The sequence below is a fragment of the Lactuca serriola genome, chromosome 3, assembly GCF_051521515.1.
Source record: "Lactuca serriola cultivar US96UC23 chromosome 3, Lser_US96UC23_V15, whole genome shotgun sequence".
Taxonomy (NCBI): Eukaryota; Viridiplantae; Streptophyta; class Magnoliopsida; order Asterales; family Asteraceae; genus Lactuca; species Lactuca serriola.
The window spans coordinates 26820120-26840143 of NC_136410.1; the positions used below are offsets into that span (position 1 = coordinate 26820120).

Consider the following 20024-nt stretch of genomic DNA (forward strand, 5'->3'; position numbering starts at 1 on the left):
CATTTACGTACCAGGAACCGGGTGCTACAAATCTCCCCCACTTATTTTAGACTTCGTCCTCGAAGTCTGCTGCTCGATCCTGAAACAGCTCGGGATAATGCTCCATCATCTCGTCCACCGGCTCCCAAGTCCATTCCGAACCCTTGCGGTGCTGCCATTGCACCTTCACTAGCTCCACCTTCTTGTTCCTCAAATCCTTCGACTTCCTGTCGAGGATTGCGACTGGGCGCTCAATGTAATTCAGGCTGTCATCAACCTGGATATCCTCCAAAGGTACTACTGTAGAATCGTCCACTAGGCACTTTCGCAACTGAGAAACATGGAAAGTGTTGTGGATCTGGCTAAGCTCGGCTGGCAGATCCAGCCTATACACTACCTTGCCCACCCGGGCTATGACCCTGAACGGTCCGATGAATCGCGGGCCCAACTTGCCCCGCTTCCTGAATCGAATGACGCCTTTCCACGGCGACACCTTCAGGAGAACCATATCCCCGACCCGGAACTCCAAATCGGATCGACGCTTGTCGGCATAACTTTTCTGCCGACTCTGAGCAGTCTGAAGCCTGCTCCGGACCTGCTGGATCCTCTCGGTCGTCTTGAGCACCACTTCGGTGCTCCCCATGACCCTCTGGCCAACTTCACCCCAGCATATCAGGGTCCTACACCTCTGCCCGTACAACATCTCGAAGGGAGGGCGGTCGATACTCGCGTGATAGCTGTTGTTGTAGGAGAACTCGGCCAGGGAAGATAGGTATCCCAGCTACCACCGAAATCTAGCACGCACGCTCGCAGCATATCCTCCAGAGTCTGGATGGTCCGCTCGCTCTGCCCATCCGTCTGCGGGTGAAAGGCAGTGCTAAAATGCAGACGAGTGCCCAACTCGTCATGGAATCTCTTCCAAAACCTGGAAGTAAAACGCACATCCCTGTCCGAGATCACCGATACTGGCACCCCATGCCGTGCCACAATCTCTCTGATATAGATGTCGGCCAATTTCTCGGCCGATATGCTCTCCTGAATCGGAATAAAGTGAGCACTCTTGGTCAATCTATCCACGATGACCCAAATCGAATCCACTCCACGCGCGGTCCTGGGAAGCTTCGTGATAAAATCCATCGTGATATCTTCCCATTTCCACAGTGGAATATCCAACGGCTGCATCTTGCCATGCGGTCTCTGATGTTTGGCCTTGACCTTCCTGCAGGTCAAACATCGCTCGACATACCATGCCACATCCCGCTTCATGCAGGGCCACCAATAGTCTAGACAAAGATCCTTATACATCTTCGTCGCCCCGGGATGAATAGAGAATCGGGACTTGTGCGCCTCCTCCATCAAAATCTGGCGCACGCCTCCATGATACGGCACCCACACCCTACGGTGTAGTGTCAAAAGTCCTAGGCTATCATAATCAAAGGAGGAAACCTGACCCACCACACGCTCGCTCTTCCGATGCTCCTCCTTGATAGCCTCTTGTTGAGCCTCCCGAATCTGCTCCAACAGGGGAGTCACCACGGTCATCCTCATGCAAACGTCCCTGATCGGCGCCGCCTTGCGGCTAAGCGCATCGGCCACCACATTGGCCTTCCCCGGGTGGTAAAGGATCTCACAATCATAATCCTTCACCACGTCCAACCATCGACGCTGCCTCATGTTCAGATTCGGCTGATCCATGAGGTACCTCAAACTCTTGTGGTCCGTGTAGATGGTACATCGAACCCCATAGAGGTAATGCCGCCAAATCTTGAGGGCAAAGACCACCGCCCCCAACTCCAAATCGTGTGTCGGATAGTTCGCCTCGTGAGGCTTGAGCTGCCTCGAAGCGTAGGCAATGACATGCCCCCTCTGCATCAGTACCGCGCCCAACCCAGAAATGGACGCATCACAATAAACCACAAAATCCTCTACGCCCTCTGGCAGGGCTAAGATCGGCGCCTCACACAATCTCTGTCTCAGCGTCTCAAATGCAGCCTGCTGCTCGGGTCCCCACCGAAAGACCACGGCTTTCTTCGTCAGCCGCGTCAGGGGTACGGCTATCTTGGAGAAATCCTGGATAAATCTCTGATAGTAGCCTGCCAATCCCAGGAAACTCCGAATCTCAGATGGAGACTTTGGAACCTCCCATCTCATCACGGCCTCGACCTTGGCCGGATCGACCAGAATCCCGTTCTGATTGACGAGGTGTCCAAGAAATTGCACCTCGCGCAACCAAAACTCACACTTGGAGAACTTGGCATACAAGCTCTCCCTCCTCAGGGTCTCTAACACCTCTCTCAGATGCTCCTCATGTTCCTCCCGAGTCTTGGAATAAACCAAGATGTCATCGATGAAGACTATCACAGACCGATCCAGCATCGGTCTGCATACGCGGTTCATGAGGTCCATGAACGCGGCAGGAGCATTGGTGAGCCCAAACGGCATCACCACAAACTCATAATGGCCATAGCGTGTCCGAAACGCGGTCTTCTGCATATCCTCCTCCCTGATCCTCATCTGATAATAACCCGAACGCAAATCAATCTTGGAGAACCAAGATGCTCCCTGAAGCTGGTCAAAAAGGTCATCAATCCTCGGAAGCGGGTAACGGTTCTTCACTGTTACCTTGTTCAGCTCCCGATAATCTATACACATCCGATGCGACCCGTCCTTCTTCTTCACAAACAGAATCGGGGCTCCCCAGGGCGAACTGCTCGGACGAATAAATCCCTTGTCTAGCAGCTCCTGCAGCTGCGTAGACATGGTTTCCGAACGATCATACATTACATACTGGTGGTAGCCAGGGTTTTCAAACAAAAAGTACTTTTCATACAGAAACCAACAAACATGTTAGAAAATATTGGATGTTCTTGGTAAGCACGCATACATATTTCAGAACTTGGTAGCAATGGTTTTCGATACAAACGGTGTTTACTTATAATGTAAAGAAAACATTTATACAAATTCAGTGACTAGTTTTCAATACAAAAACATGCTTATGAACTCACCAGCTTTATGCTGATATGTTTTCGAAATCGCTTGTATTCTCAGGACAACGATAGACAAGTACCTTCCCAGCTTTTGGAGAAGACAGAGCATTTTTTTGGAGTCTCGTCTTTATCTTTTGTTATACAATGTTATGTACAAACTATGTTTTCAAACAAATGTTAATATTCACATTGTAATGTAATGGTTGTGTTTACTTTGATTGCTATGATACGATTGTTGTGATACTACGTATGACGTCGCCACCCCGGACGTTTCCACCGTTGTTTTTCTGACGGTTTGGGGGTGTGACAGGCTTGGCGTGTTTTGGGCCTCGGGGTGGGCCATGCTTTGGAATTTGTTTCTTTGGGCCTTGGTGGGCCATCATAAATCAGATAATTTGGGCCAAATATATGTTTGGGCTTAGGGTAAGGCCCATTAGAAGGATTGGGCTCAATTTATCAAATTAGGCCATTAGTGGGCCATTAGCGGGCTTGGGATGTCTACTTAGTATTAGACCTTTCATATTATGGTTTTTTGGCCTTAGTTTTGGACCAATTTAGATAAGGGGTAAAATGGCTATTTTATCCTAAGGAGGATTGTTGGTTTGGACTAATTGTTATTTTGTTAATGGTAGCTCAGGGAGTCAAGAGATCAGCAGTTCGAGGATCTGCCAGCTAGTAACGAGAGGTTTATTCGCAGGATTCTACAGTTAGCTTGTGAGGTGAGTTTTCTCCCTTAGGAACGGGTCTAAGACACCAATGTCGGTCCGTTTATGTATGTTAGTGTATATTGGATTTAGATACAACGCTGAGGTTAGCCTGAGGTAGTTTATATGCTTCTGAATTACAGTCCGATGTCGGGCGAGGCTCGAGGAAGGTTTATATGTATATTTCCGAACTACGGTTCGATGTCGGGTGGTACCCGAGGAAGGAATGCATGTTTAGTTATACTTGTTGTTTTTATGATACTTGTGTGTACCTGGTAGGGAGGTGAGTGTGGGTGGGGGCCCGTATCTCATCACTAGCTGAGTGTGAATAGGGTTCCATATCTCACTATTAGCAGAGTAGGGGCGGGCCCAAGATAGGTGGGGCCTTGAGACTAGCAGTTATAGTGTTGTGTTTGTCTGTTATGTACTAGCATGATTATGATTATGATTATGATTATATGTTTGTATGTGTATAGCGGGAGGGGTCCAGAGATAGGCAGTGCCTGGTAGAAACAAATTTGTATACCGAGTGGGACTCGGTGCCAGGTGGGGCTTGATGTTGGATCCGTCCAATGCCATACGGGGCCCAATGTAGCCGGCTAGGCCCAATGTATGTGGTTATGTGATTATGTGTATGGTATGTGGTAGTTTGGGGAGACTCATTAAACTTTGTGCTTACGGTTTTCAGTTTTGGTTTTAGGTATTTCTAGTAGCAGAGGGAAGAGCTCGGGATGACTGCATTGCACACACCATGATGATTTAGCCTGAGATGTTTACTCTAATTTTTTGATATGATACTCTGATAATGTTTTGAAATACTTTGACTTATATTTTGATGAAATGTTTTGATAACTGTGGTTTATTAAATGGTTTAAAACAAAATTTTTGGGATGTTTCATATGAATAATAATAATCCACACATATGCCAACATCAGTAATAATTACCTGACAAAGATTTTTGCAACAAAGGCCATATAAAAAGAACAAAAATCCGAAAAAACTACCTAGTTAAAATATAAATTAGTATGTCATGTTTTTTTTTGAAATGACAAAAGAAATATTATATATCATACCTTACTAGCAAGAAGCTAGTACAGGTGCTATTATATTTTTCAGTTACAAAGAAAGGGTGAATTAACCCAATGATTCCAATCTAATTTATCATATCATCCTCTATGTTTAACCCATACATAGGTATGAGCTTTTACATCAGAGATAATTTTCGCCAATTCATAACAATGTTTTTTAAAAGTTCTTTCATTCCTGGCTTTCCATAACCACCATAGGGTTCCGAACACAATCGATGTGAATTTTTTTTCTTATTTTGGTGTAGTTCCCCCATCTAGATGCAAAGACAATGATACTTGAGACTGATTGAAAATCACCTGCCCGGATATTACACCATTGGAAAATCGACTGGAATACACCCTTTGCTATTGAGCATGACACCAAAATATGATCCCCCGATTCTTTCGCCTCACGACAAGCACTACACAAAGTCGAAAGCATTGTAACTCCTCTATTCTTAAGAGCTTCAGCCGAAGGAATACGATTTTGTTTTTCCCGCCACACAAAGCCCAATACTTTTAATGGGATTGTCTTGAGCCATGGGAATACACCATCGCATACCGGGAAGGATGCCCTTTCTATTCTATCCCGGAGGGTAGCCACGCAAAATTCACCATCCACAACAAACGGTGATGTCCAGCTAGTCCTTGACTCCCCCAATTGCATTACCTCCTCGAGAGAAATATTTATTTTATCAAGTGCATCTTTGCTTTTCACAATATTTTTCCATACTCTAGTCCACCGACTCTTTTGCTAGAACTGAGCATGGTCGCCATTCAGGTTATGTAGTCCCCTGTGCCCAGAATGAGTTTGACTCACTTTTCAATTTCCATAACCATTTGGTGAGTAGTGCAAGGTTTAAAGATCGGATTGATCCCAACGTCAAAATTTACATCTTACGATAATTACATGTTACCTCAAATTATCGGATAATGACATATTATCAAATGTTTAAACGTTAATATCTTAGAAAGGTAGGAAATTGTAATAAAGTGGAAAACATGTTCATTTTTATTGATTTTTACAATCAATATTTTATTTTATTTTTTATGTAATATTATATTATAATTAATGTGTCTGTCTAAATAAGATAATTAGGTAACTTCACATTATTGTAACATAAAAAAAATTATATGAATTAATGTATATGTTTGATATTTATTTGGTTATAGTTAAAATTAGGAAATATTACAAAAAAAAAACATTCAAACAAAAAATATTAATGTTTAAAAAGGATTAAAGAAAACATTTGAAAAAAATGTTTTTTTAGACTAAAAAATATATGAATTTTTTATGAAGATGTTTGAAGACTTAGTTCATATCTACGTTGAGAAAATGGCACATACATCTTTTTAGATCTACAAATCTTCTAAAACACAAATGTAAAATCTAATGTGTACCGACATAGATAAAAGAAACCAAAAAGATCTGCACCACTTAAAGCTATACAAAAAAAATTAGGGTGCTATTATATGTATCTTCTCACTCACATAAATAGTTATGTCGTGAGGGTAAAGAGACTTTATTTCACTCACAAAGAGAGGGTATCACAACACAACTTAGAAGGGTATGTATACAATTACCAAAAATTATATTTTTTTAATCTACTTTTTTCATTCCTAGAGATAATTACTCAATAATGAAATCTTAAAAATCAAATTTCATGGTCAAACATGATAGACTTTTTTTTAATCATTTTTGATGTTTTACGATTTATGATTTATTGGAAGACTTCAAGTTGGATACTTTAGAATCTAAGTTTTTGAACAAAAAAATGTTTTTCAAAAAGATATTTACCATATAGGTATACTTACAAAAATATTATCAAATAGATATAGTTTCAAAATTTTATATTTTTCAAAAACTTTTAGTTTTTTTTTATAACTATTTTTACATATTCTTTAAATATATATATTTTTTGATTTTTTTTTGTAACTTTTTGTTAATAATGTTTATCAAATTTCTTTAGAACCTTATTATAACAAACAATTTTTTAAATCTCAACTAACAATAAATATTTGGAAAAATCAACAAACAATTTGATGCGATTTTAATGTTATGGGTCGATTTTTGTAAAACGTGAAATTTAATTTTTTGCTTGGCGTTTGACTTGACACCCCATTGCTTGGGATATTTTCTTTTCGCAAACCATGAATTATAATATTATATCATTATTAACAACCAATAGCTCATTACTACTACCAAAGTTTGATAATTTTATTTTAAAACTAACACATTTGTAATTTCTTTAATGCATTTGAAACCTAAAACGCTAATGGTCTACATTTTTAATTCGACAATTACGAACATATTTTTTCGATAGCCCACAAAGGCACAAATACATTTCATTAAAGCAATTGAACTTGTAAGTTTAAAAGTTAAAAACACTAACAGTGACCAACAAAGTGAAATTTAAATTGTTTAATTATTTTGAAGCATCCCTCAAAATAAAAATGAAACTGTTTTTGTTTTCAATCCCCCGTTAACAGGCCAGAGTCGGCCAAAGTCAAAATATAGTAAATATCATTTGTATTAATTTCAGTTAATCGGTTGGTAAGCATTATTAGCCTAAAGTTACAACAAGTCAAAAATAAACATATTAAAAAGACAGTAAAAAAATAGTTTAAAAAAAAGTTAAAAAAAATAATAATTCAAAACTACATCTATTTAGCAAATATTTTTGAAATTATAAAATATTTTTTTAAAGAAACACCGTTTTATTAGAAACTCTTTAGAATCGTCAAAGATTTAATTAATTTCCTTATTAATCTGTTTCTTTATTTACGATATCAAAAGCAAGCATTAACGTGTCATGTCATATTAAATATGTTTCAGAAATCCCAATTTTTACATGTGATAATTTGTTATATAATTTTTTAAGGAAGCCTCAATATTTTACTTGATGCTTTGCTTGGTAAACAAGTCTTTGAATTAAAGATTATCTTTCAGTAGTTTCCCTGAGAACCTATAAATGACCGACCCACGATGGTGGCGGGCGGCGGCGGCGGGGGCGGGGGCGGGGTTTCAAGTCTTCAACTACAACTTCAACGATGAGAAGAAGTGGCAGAGAAGGAGGAAAATCTTACCAAAAGAATGTTGATGAAAATTGGAGTTTCAGACCCCTTCATGATCACAACATCTATCAAGAAGAGATTCAATCTGATCCAATATCATCAACAGAACATTCCACCTCTTCATCTGCAAAACCCATCTCAGATTTCATTCCTAAAACCCCTAAATCACCTCGGAACAAATCTGAACTCGGGTCATTGAATTTTCACCCAAAACCAGGGGAAGATAACGGTGATGGAGATGGGAATAAAGGCAAGGCAGAGTCTTTACAAGAAGGGAAAGAACAGAATAAGAAGAAGGAATCCAGTGAGGGATTTGGTGCAGATAAGGATGATGTTCAAGAAGATGACGAAGATGATGTGGTGAAAAGGTTAGAAAGGTTGAGATTGTTTGGTGAAGAACCTGATTTATCAGAGGAATTACTGAGTATTAATGATCAATTACAGGAGGATGAGGTAAATTTTATATTGTTTTCATTAATTAAGTTTGATTGGTATTGACGCAATAGTTAAATTGACTTAATCTTGCAAACTGGTTTGTGATTTGGGTTATAGACTGGTGTCGCTCGATGTAGGATTATTGCCACTGTCTTTATTGCCATGATTAATGCTTGTTGTAATCCAAGATGCTTATTGTTAGTAAACTCTGAGTCCATTAAGCATCATCTCAAAATATTCATTGAAGTATTGAGCAAAAACATGGAGGGTGTTCTTATTTGTTTCTTTCAATTGAAATCCAAATCCTTCGTTATCATCAATTGGAGTCGTATTTCTGTAATCTATTAGTTGAAATCATTCACTAATAGAATTATTCGAGATTCTTGGTTTTAAATAGGAGAATTCTTTAATAATCTGAAAAGCAGCAGAGCATTTGTGATTTTGGTAAAGTCGGAAATATACATTCATCATATCAAAAGCTTTCACTCGTTGGTCGTCAAATAGCTAGATGTCTATCACACTACTGAAATCGATTAGAATGGACATTAGTAAGTGACTCTTTTTTTTTTTTTTTTTGAAATATCTCTTAATATTACTTTTTGTAATCCTTGACATTTCATTTCTAAGCGGTTTGTTTTTAGGAAGCCACAAAACCTTTGTCCCTGTACTCCAATATTTTACTTGTATCTTCAAGCTTTTTCAGCTTTTTTTTTTTTTTTTTTTCTTACAAATAACATTTTTTTTTTAGAAATTTGGTATAACTTGATTTTTTTTAAACTTTTGTTTCTTTTTGAACTTTGATTTACAGATTTGGTAATTTTTTTTTATAGTTTCCATAATTTCAAGTGACATTGTTTGTAATATTTTCTTAAGTTTTTATAATTTTCTTTTTTTTATGTTCTTTAAAATTAGTTTTTTCTAGAAAAAAATTGATAGCTTCTTTTATATATATTTTTTAAAATTTTATGTTTTTGTTTTTATACATGTTCTTTTTTGTATTCTTTCAATGTTTTAAGACTATAATTATTAAAATTTCAGTGTTGAGAACTATTTTTAGTTTCTAAATCAGTTTATTTAAATTTAGTTTATTGCAACAGTCTGCAGATGTTAAAAAACAAACAAACTTCTTATTACAAGCTGCAGCCGTTTGGTCCACCTCTTCTGCCACGGAGAGTTGCATATGTGGTCTGCAGACTTTATGAATTTTCGTTTCGAAAAAACAAACAACGCTTAAGTTTTAATATAATATTTTTATTTTTTACATATAAGGCCACTAAGGTTCCTTAAATACTATGTTTCACCTTTTTTATTTTATACGTCACTTCATTTTCCCCATTCTTCAAAACCCAGAGAAATGGTTCCTTTCATTTTCATTCACTTTAAATGTCAATAAATAATTTAAATTAAATAAAAAAATAGTTACTAACACAAAAAAAAGTCATAATATTTCGTTACTTCAAAATAGAAAACTACATAATTTGAAGAAAAACCAAGAAATTCTTCAGCATCATGATCGTTTTTTATTTGGGTTTTTAGGTTGTTGTACAACCTGTTTATCATCGAAACACTCTTTGTGATTCTCGAAACTTTGAATTTAGTTGATGTTTAGTACAATAGTCATTATCGACGCTCATTTCTCCATGAAATCTTTCAGTAATGCGTAGCCGAAAATGATCAATCGATTGTGTATTTCATTGATGTGCATCCTAAAAATGTTGACACAAGCTCTTGTTAACAATAACTCTTCTCCCGGACTCCATCTTTTAGGATTGACATTTGTTTTATTCTTCGCCGGTTCTTTCCATGTGCGTCGTTGAAGGGGTGAAGGGGATTTTGTTTCTCTTACTACTTTGTCATCCAACTCGTCGAGGGGTTGGGTTGGAGGATTGTAAAATGGGGTTTGGCTTTGGGTTTGGAGGGTTGTAGGATAGGGTTGGCTAGGTGAAAGTTGATTAGGAAAAGCGACGAAGTTGTTGAACATGTTAAGGGTAGCATTTGGCACATCCATGGGGTAGTATTGTTGAACACTGTGGTATTGAAATTTTAGAGGGAATTGAATAGGGGCATCAAGCTAGGGATGATAAACTAGAATCTATGGATCAAAAGTGAAAATGTTTCTAGTTGGCGTAGTTGTACTATAAACATGTGATTTTCTTCGATCGCATTTTGGGGTTAGGTTTTCATGATTCATTTTAGTTGTTAAAATGAATGGAATAAAGGGGAAAAGATAGAACATGGTGTGAGTTTAACTGTGAGAAGATGACCTCTAGCATGCGCCTAAACCATAACATGTAAAAGAGGGAAAAAGTTCATAAGGAACATACAAACATGAATAAATCATACGTAGAGCATACTAACAAGAATCAAATATCAATAATAATGATTAGAATAGAAAAACATATAAGGGGGAGGCTACCCATCAACACTAATGTATAGCCTCCACACCCTTCTATGTGAGGTCATGTCGTCATTAAGAGCAAGTTCTTCCACATCCAGTTGCATACTATCCTCCTAGTTTCTTTTAGGACGTCCTTTCAATCTCTTACCGTTAATCACCGTTGACTCTACGCTTCTTACTATCATTGACAGTTTCCCTCTTAGGACATGTCCAAACCACCTCAATCTACCTTCCCGTAGGTATCATATCCAACAAAGTTCTACCACAAGTCCACCTCAACATTCTCATTTCTGATACTTGCATCTTCCTCTTGTGGTCCTTCTTGGACGATCAACATTCAAATCCATACATCATGGCATACCTAATAGTTACCTTGTAAAAATTTCTTTTCAGTTTTAGTGGGACCCTCTTGTCATAGGGGCTCCTAATGTTGCTTTCCACTTTACCCAACCTGCCAATATACGATGTGTGACGTCAACATCTACACCCACTTATTTATGTCTCATAGATCCTAGGTACTTGAAGCTCTCCCTCATGGTAAGAGCTTGCTCTCTTAAACTTACATCTACACCTTCTTCATTTGCTTCCCCACTGAAATTACATTAAAGATATTTCGTTTTAAATGTGTTGATCCGTAGCCCTTTCCCTTCTAATGGCCATCTTCAAATGTCCAACCTAGCATTCAAATCAACCCTGGACTGAGCCACCAACACAATGTAGTCAACAAAAAAGTACACCAAGGAGGCAAGGACTTCCAAGATTTGAGCGAGATATACGGGTCGAGGTTTGACCCCTAATAATGCCCTATTTCTACCAAAATAGGATAAAAGGGATACCCACAGATGCGAAAATGATAGCTAGCATAACCCGGTAGAATATTCCATTATGTTTCAAAGAGACCCTCTTGTCACACAATATTATGTGGTTGCCCTTTACTTAGTCATCCTAACTTTATGTAGTGGGTAACTTGGCAATTTACTTATGTATGTATCATTGATCACTACTTGAAACTCTCCTTTGGTTACAATACTTTCTCTCCTAGGCAGATTCTACCCTGTCATCATTACGCTTGCTATTTAAATTGCATTACGAATATTTCATCTTAAATATACTCCATAAATATTTTCCTTCAAACATCGTCTACTAAATATCCAACCTAGTTTTCAGCTCTATCCTTGTCTCTACCTCCTGCACAATATTATGGTTAAAAAACGTAAACCATGGCATCCCTTCATGGATCCCATTAAAAATATCCTTCAAAATTGAAGTGAGAAAGTATGGGCCAGGTGTTGATCCTTGATGGACCTCTACCTCCTCTGGGGAAGACTACGTGCAACCGACCTTGATCTCTGATACATATCTCCATGCAGCCCCTCTATTTGCTAGAGTCCTCCAGATCCTCTTCCATGGTATATTATTGTATGCTTATCGTTGTCATTTAACACCATATGAGGGACCTTGTTTCTTTCTTTATTTCTCTATTATCCTCCTCTTTTGTATCCAATCTCTTTATATGTTATATACTTTGTTTGAACCACCACTTTCTGCACCTCTCGTTGCATCTTTCTTTCTTCCGGTCCCACTAACCAATAACTCCTTAAAACAAGTTTGTTTTACCCTTACCTACCACCTTGCTCTACAAACATGATTCTTATATTCTTTGACCTTTCCTATTGACATTCCAAGTGTCCCTTTGCAGCTTATCTACTAGTGTGGGTCTCCTGAATTTGTTATAAACTTATATACTAACGACTAAAAGTTATAAGGTGCGATGAATAGTTTTTAAGGTGTGATTTGCAGTTTATACATTGTCATGAAGTGTGAAATGCAAACCATAAAAAGATGGAATCGAAAACATAAAAGATGTTGTTCACATCTTATAATTTGTAATTCATATGTTAAAAAATGTCAAAAAAACATGTATTTAAACCCTAACTTCTCTATGACAATTATTAAACTGTAGATACTGGCTATGGAATCTATTTATGTAGAGAACATATTCATCCTCAATAAGCAAAGTGGGTCGCAGACTTTTCAGGTGCCAATAGCAATTTCGTGAAAAAATTATTAAAAGTTACAAGAAATGTATGAAACTAACTACATATTTATGTGTTCTAATGCAGATTCGTATATACATTGAAACTCCTAAAGAACTAACAATCTCCACAAAACTTAATTTAGAAGATTTTTCTTACTCATTTGAAGTCCAATATCTTCCCCCGATTGTTTTAACATGTTTATTACCCAAATCATACCCTTCACATCTCCCTCCATATTTCACAATCTCCACAGAATGGTTAAATTCTTCAAAAATTTCCAGTTTATGTTCTATTTTGGATTCAATATGGAAAGAACAGGAAGGCCAGGAAGTTATTTACTCATGGGCTGAGTGGTTGCATAGTTCGTCTCTTTCTTATCTTGGTTTTAATAAAGAAGTCCGTCTTGGCCCTTATGGTGTTAAATACAACAATGATCCAAGGGCAATTTCGAGATGTGTCTCTCCAGATGTCGATATCCCTTCATTAAAGAGTTACAATGATAATCAACGAGTTGAAGATTTTCGTAAAAACTTGCATGAATGTTGCATTTGCTTTAGCGAATTCGTTGGTAAGTTTTGATTTTCAACTGGGATTACATTGACACCGTAATCGTGAATTTATGTTTCTTTGTGTTGGTAAAAGTTCATTGTAAATGTCAACTTTCCCACAGGTAGCGATTTTATAAGATTGCCATGTCAACATTTCTTTTGTGAAAAATGCATGAAAACATACGCGAACATCCATATAAAAGAAGGCACTGTAACCAAGCTTTCTTGCCCTACTACAAAATGTGAAGGTATGATTCCACCTGGACTTTTAAAGCGTTTACTCGGTGATAAACAATTTGAAAAATGGGAAGCACTTACATTACAAAAAACACTTGAATCAATGTCTGATGTGGTCTACTGTCCAAGATGTGAAACACCATGCATAGAAGATGAAGATAAACATGCTCAATGCTCCAAATGCTTCTTTAGCTTTTGCACTCTTTGTAGGGAGAAACGTCATGTTGGAATCACATGTCTTACACCCGAAATGAAGCTTCGAATTTTGCAGGTAAATTTGTTATTATTTATCTTCTTATGGTAATGTACTTGTTACATATTTATGTTATAAATGTAAGTATGTTGCTAGTATGTTTAAAGACATGTAAGTATGTTGTTATATGTGTTACATATTGGTACTATTAGTAAAAATGTAAGTACGATCTATTATGAGAAAATAAATGCAAAGACATTCACTACATTGCTATTATGGATATGATATATTGGTAAAAAGAGTAAAGTATGTTGTTTCCCATAATTAATAATTTACACTTATGACTGAAATGAAAACTTCAATAAGAAGATTTTGTTATGATGCAGGAGAGACAAAGCTCGAGTCAAATAAAAGATGAACAAAGGAGACGTGAACAAGAAATGATTCAAGAGCTTATGAGTGTGAAGGAAATACTTCGTGACTCAAAACAATGTCCGGGGTGTAAAATGGCGATTTCAAAAATTGCAGGGTGTAATAAAATGGTGTGTCAAAATTGTGGGAAATATTTTTGTTATCGGTGTATGAAGGTCATTGATGGATATGATCATTTCAGGTTCTCTCTCTCTCTCTCTCTCTCTCTCTCTCTCTCTCTCTCTCTCTCTCTCTCTCTCTCTCTCTCATAGTTAACACAGATTAGAAATTACCAAACTTAACGGTAACAAAGAACAACAAACATTGTCTATGTTCTTAAGAATTTTCACAAATTATGTCCGAAACTTAATTAAAACTCCAAAAACTGTTTTAATTATTATACAGAACAACAAAAACTACTTAAACCCTCGACCTCAGAGAGGGATGACAACACTTGATACCGTTGAACTAGAAGCTATTTGGTCCTAAAATGACTAAGAAACAATTATAAAGATTTTATCTCATTAGCAGATAGTTCCTAATAAAGATAAATCTTTATTAAAAAAACTCCTAAAATTAAAATAATACTAATAAGAAAAATAAATCTTGAAGTTATCCTTAAAATATAACCCTTGCATCGTTATGCTCCCCCTTCCTCCCTCATTCTCTCTTTCTTGATGACATTAAGGTAGTGTTTGATATGCAGCCCCGGCCCAAGAGGGGAGCAAGTTGAGCAACGGCTCATGACCCCTTATTTTGTGGGGCCTAATTTTAAAGCTGTTAGTGTTATCTATATATTTTGTGCCGAAAGTAGAAAACAATCTAATAATATTTAGTTGGTAAAGCGTCCAACACCTCGTGAAAGTAACCCTTGTTCGATCCCTATTGTGATGTTTGCATTCTTTTTACGAAATTTATCTTTGCATGTTTAAAAACCTAATACATAAATTACTCGGCAGTACCAAAAAGCATTAAATCTATTCTATCCATGTCAAGTGAATTTTTTATCCCATATTTAACTTTATTTTATATTTATCTAAAAATATGTAAAAGTTTAATTAAATATTATGTACGTTTCTAGAATACTTGCTTTTTACGATATTAAAAAAACATCATGGTCGTTTTATATATAAGTATAGTTTTGATTGTATATTATATTTAAAAATCAACAAATACCAAAACTACTGTTTTATATGTAAATATAAATTTATTAAAAGTACAACAAATATCAATTAGTTTGTGTTTATAAAATTGATAATGGTTCAAATCCAAGCATTAACAATTTTTTGCAATATTTAAGTTAAATTTGTTGGAATTTTTTATATATAAATCCATTTCTTATAAAGAACATAATAGTTTTTTAGTCTGTCTGAAATACCTTAAAAACCTTGCATCTTAATAATAACATAGCAAAACTAATATACAATATTCAAATTAAATTTACTAATGATTTTAAACATAAAAAAATTTATTATAAAAAATTATAGTCTAGTCGTTAAAAACGCACATTTCTTGCTCGTATATTAACAAATATATTATATTAAATTTAGCTCAAATTTAAAGGTCATATGAGGTTTTGGTATATTGAGGGGCCCTTTGGTTTTTATGTCCTGGGCCCAAATAAATTAGGACCGGCCCTATATAATAGAACTGGAGAAAGAATAGAATAATTTATTCTAGTGGAATGAAACAAAAGTAAAGGAATGAAATGGATCATTCCAAAATGAATCTAATTTTCCTTTCATTCTGTTAATTTGCATCCCTTAGGTAAACGTTTTTTTATAGACTCATCACAGAATGGAATGAAATTTTTTAATATAACCTAAAAACAAAGTAACTAGAAACATTTTGTTTATGAAAATAGTAAATAATATGGTTAATAATCCCCACTACAAAAGCCCTTATAAAAAATTATATGAAAATTGCTTTTTTTTTTAGCAAAATAGCATCACCATTTTGCAAAAAAATAATAATAAATAAATAAATTAAATAAATACATAAAAATAAAAATCACAAGAGAATAATCTCATAAAAGATATGGTTATCTTGTGATAAATGTTGGTAATGTGGTCATTTTCTTAATAACACACTTTTGATCATTTTTGTGATCAAGGATGTATAATATGTACAAAAATGTTAAAATTATACCTTGTATTTATATTATATGTAAATATGTTGTAATTATATGTAATATAAAAAAATCATTTGAAAATTTAAATCCTACAAGCCAACCAAACATGATCATAGAACATAATTATTCATTTCATTACCGTTTATGTATTCCATGACGTGGTCATTCCATTCCTTAATCAATTCTATTCCATTCGTCCAATTAAACAAATCCCACCCCGTCATTCATTTTTATCATTTTGTGATCAAATCCTATATTCATTTTCTTTTGGAATCGAACTAACGCCGACCATAATTGTTATAGTGATGGAGTTTGTGAACTTTTTCCTGAAGAAGAAGAAGAAGAAGTCGGACTTTGGGAGGCACAGATGAATCCACGACAAGTGATGGGGCAGATTCATGCTGAACTTTTTGGTGATCGTGAACATTCTTGCCCTCGATGTGGTCAGATTAATGGGAAGGTTGGGAATAATAATCACATATGTTGTTGGTCATGTCAAAGGCATTACTGTTATATATGCGTAAAGATGGTTAGACGTAGCTCACAACACTTTGGGCCAAAGGGTTGCAAACAACATACAGTCGGATAACATATTATTTCCTTAAATAATAATTGGTCATAATCATATATTGCGTATGTTTTCTGATTTTTTTTGTTTGATTTCACATATGTTCTCCAAGCTGACATGACTACACAAGTGCTTGAGTCTAACTTTTTAGAGGTGAATGGCACAACTTGTTGCCCGTTTGCCATCTCACTTGTTGTACGATGATAATTAAAATTTAATTTCTATTAAAATATCAAATACTTATTATATATATATATATATATATATATATATATATATATATATATATATATATATATATATATATATATACATACACACACACGGGATCTTATGTATTTGTAAACACATTTAGGCTAGGAGGAGTGGTGACACTTCTAGCAACATGCTAAAGCATGCCACATCATATATTTTATTTGTCACCTAAGCTTTTCTTAAAAAAACAAACATTTAGATTACAAAAAAAAAAAGAAAAGAAAAAAAAAATAAATGAAGAAGAACCAATGAGAACCATTTGTTTTTAGAAAAAACAATGAAAAAAAAATAAAAAAGAATGGACCAATAGAAGCTTTCATTTTTCTGCTGCTCCTTCTCTCTCCTCACGCTAAACAGTTGGCGACTTTTGTTTGACACCTCCCTTAGCACATGCTAGGGGGTGGTGTTTGCCTTGTGCTAGGAAGGATAGCGAGGGTCTTAGCGACCCCCACTCCCATTAGTCTTATATAATCAATTAGAACGTTGGAATGAATCGTCGAGTCGAGTTACTTTGTCATATAACAAGTTATTAGCATTTTGCTAAAAGGCAGAGGCTTCATATTCCACTTCTATCGCTCGAGGAATAACAAAAGAAAGAGCAGTTCGAGATCATTCTTCTCTCTAATCCCAAAGTATGTTTTTTTTAATACTCACCGACTCCGTGGCTCCGTCTCACTTTTTGTCTATACAAAATAAATTAAAAAAAAATGAAGAATCTTCGTCTCTTTTGATCAACAATTGTAGCTCCTTCCTCAAAGTTTTTTAAGCCTAAAGTATTTTCAAGGACAATCATTGCATGTGAAAGTCTACTATAAACATTTTAGGTTGTTTTGTTTAATGTATAAGCTTAAATCTGCTGGAATTCAAACCATTACATTAATAGTCTATTATCAACAACTTATTATCTAATAAAATCAAATTTATACTAGTTTTTTCTTCAAATGTTTATGTATATATTCGGTATGTATGAAGAAATAAAATTTTTAAGTGATATAAATGGTTTTTGCCTCTTACGAGGCCTAAATGTTGTTTTAAAAATATTAACATCGACATGAAAAAAATCTAAAGTTTTTTTTTACTCAAGCATGAATTTTTTTTAAATGTTTTAACAATTTACGAAATCGATATACTTACATTTAAGTTGGAAAAATTATGAGTTACCCCAAAATTGGCTCACGTATTTTAAATACGATGTCTACAAAAGATAATGAAGGTTATTTATATCCTAATGAGATTGGCTTTTAAAGCACAACATGCCTAACACCATCATCGTTTGTCATGGTCGTATTCAAATAGAGCTAATGAAAGGGATCGAATATATAATAGTTTCCCCGAATGTGTTTATATACTGAAAGGTGAATCAGTATCTCATAATCCACATGTAGTTCAATCAATAAGAACCTCCACATGTAGTTCACTCAATAAGAACCCATTCACCTTTCATATGATACTTGTGTTTCTAGGACCTATTGGTTTGAAAACAAAAAGTTAATTCTAGAAAATCTAGTATTTCTCGAACATATCGTTTCAAAACACAGTTTGTGCTACTACAAACCATAAACATATAAACTTATCCTTTTATATGATAACTAATCCAATATTTTTCCTCCCATTGTATGAAAATGTTGATCAAACTTGGTTTTTTGATCTTGGATGTTGCCATCAAGAGCTATGTGGGCTGGATTCATGATATACAGAGCCATCTAGATACCCAAGGCCCTTTCAATGTCATTTATGATGAGGATTATCGTGATCTTGAAGTTACTTGCAAAATGGGTGTTATGGCAATGATATTATTTCATTGTCATCTTTCAGGCATGATGAAGTCTTAATTCATAGCAATCATGTAACGACCCAAATTTTTCTATACATATATCTAATGGGATTATCAGAGTTATTTCTAAAAAAATTTGGAATTCTATTAACTCATAAAAATAAAAACATTTTATATCCCATGAAATAATCATCGGTTTACAATAAAATATCATCATAAAACAAAAACAAGGAAACACAGCTAAAATAACAACCTAGTCAACATCCTTGTGCTCCTATCGTTTTCATGTACACCAGCTGCTACCTGAACCTGCAAATCATGAAACATCTCTACAACATCAGACAACAATGTATAGTGATTTGTATTCTTATCTGTTTTCATGTTCATCTACTCTTCTTCTAATCTTTCACTACAAGAAAAAGGGGTATCAGAGACTGACATAGTCAGTCTTAGATGGTCAATAATCAGTCTCTAATGAGAATTAGAGACTGATTTAGCTAGTCTCTATCTAGTCCCAGAAAGCTAGTCCTAGATAATGAATTTTTTATGTATCTAAGACTGAAAATCAATCTCTAATAGATCAGAATATTAAAGACAGAAAATCAGTCTTTTATACCAACTTATTTAGTCGCTAATATGTTTTCTTCAAATCCATGATTTTATGTCACATCAGTCCTTGATGCTATCTATTGGGGACTAAATATTAGTAATTGATATTATATCATTCAGTCTTCAAAATATTTCATTCAAATCCCTATTTTATGTCATGTTGGTCCCCAATACTATCTTTTAGGGACTATATATTAGTCTTTGATACTATCTTGTTCAATCTCTAATGTTTTTCCCTCTAGATCCCCACTAATATCATATTAGTCCTTGATACTATCATTCCAACACCGAATAACAATCTTTGATACTATTTGATTTAGTATCTAATATGTTGTTTTCTTCAATGACAAAATATCAGTGTCAAAAGCATTGCCATTCAGTTCTTACGCATTATCACTTAAAACTTACTTCCACAAAACTAAATCACATTCATTGTCTCATAATACAAAAAGAAATTTCATATATATACAAATCAAGACAAACCATTATAGAAAATATAGAGTTTGTCATATACAAAATTTGTATATATTTAATAACCATTATCACTAGAAACTTACTTACACAAACAAGGACTAGACATAATTTTGTCTCATTACTGAAAAAGGCGTATATTC

The 20024-nt window shown here is 35.3% G+C and overlaps 1 protein-coding gene across 1 annotated transcript; it reads left to right on the top strand.

Annotated features, from left to right (window-relative positions):
- Nucleotides 1-7736: 7736 nt before the first annotated feature.
- On the top strand, nt 7737-16850 carry LOC145091722 (uncharacterized). Its single transcript, XM_079029500.1, has 6 exons — nt 7737-8265; nt 12609-12683; nt 12769-13252; nt 13355-13740; nt 14049-14275; nt 16508-16850. Exons 1-6 carry the CDS (start codon nt 7789-7791, stop codon nt 16791-16793), a joined length of 1935 nt encoding a protein of 644 aa, XP_078885626.1. The 5' UTR covers nt 7737-7788; the 3' UTR covers nt 16794-16850.
- Nucleotides 16851-20024: the final 3174 nt, after the last annotated feature.

Bases quoted from the DNA above. Each gene is read 5' to 3' on its own strand.
- LOC145091722 (XM_079029500.1), top strand. From the start codon at position 7,789: ATGAGAAGAAGTGGCAGAGAAGGAGGAAAATCTTACCAAAAGAATGTT. The intron at 13,741-14,048 runs GTAAATTTGTTA...GTTATGATGCAG, and splicing joins TGAAGCTTCGAATTTTGCAG to GAGAGACAAAGCTCGAGTCA. The intron at 14,276-16,507 runs GTTCTCTCTCTC...TAATTGTTATAG, and splicing joins GATGGATATGATCATTTCAG to TGATGGAGTTTGTGAACTTT.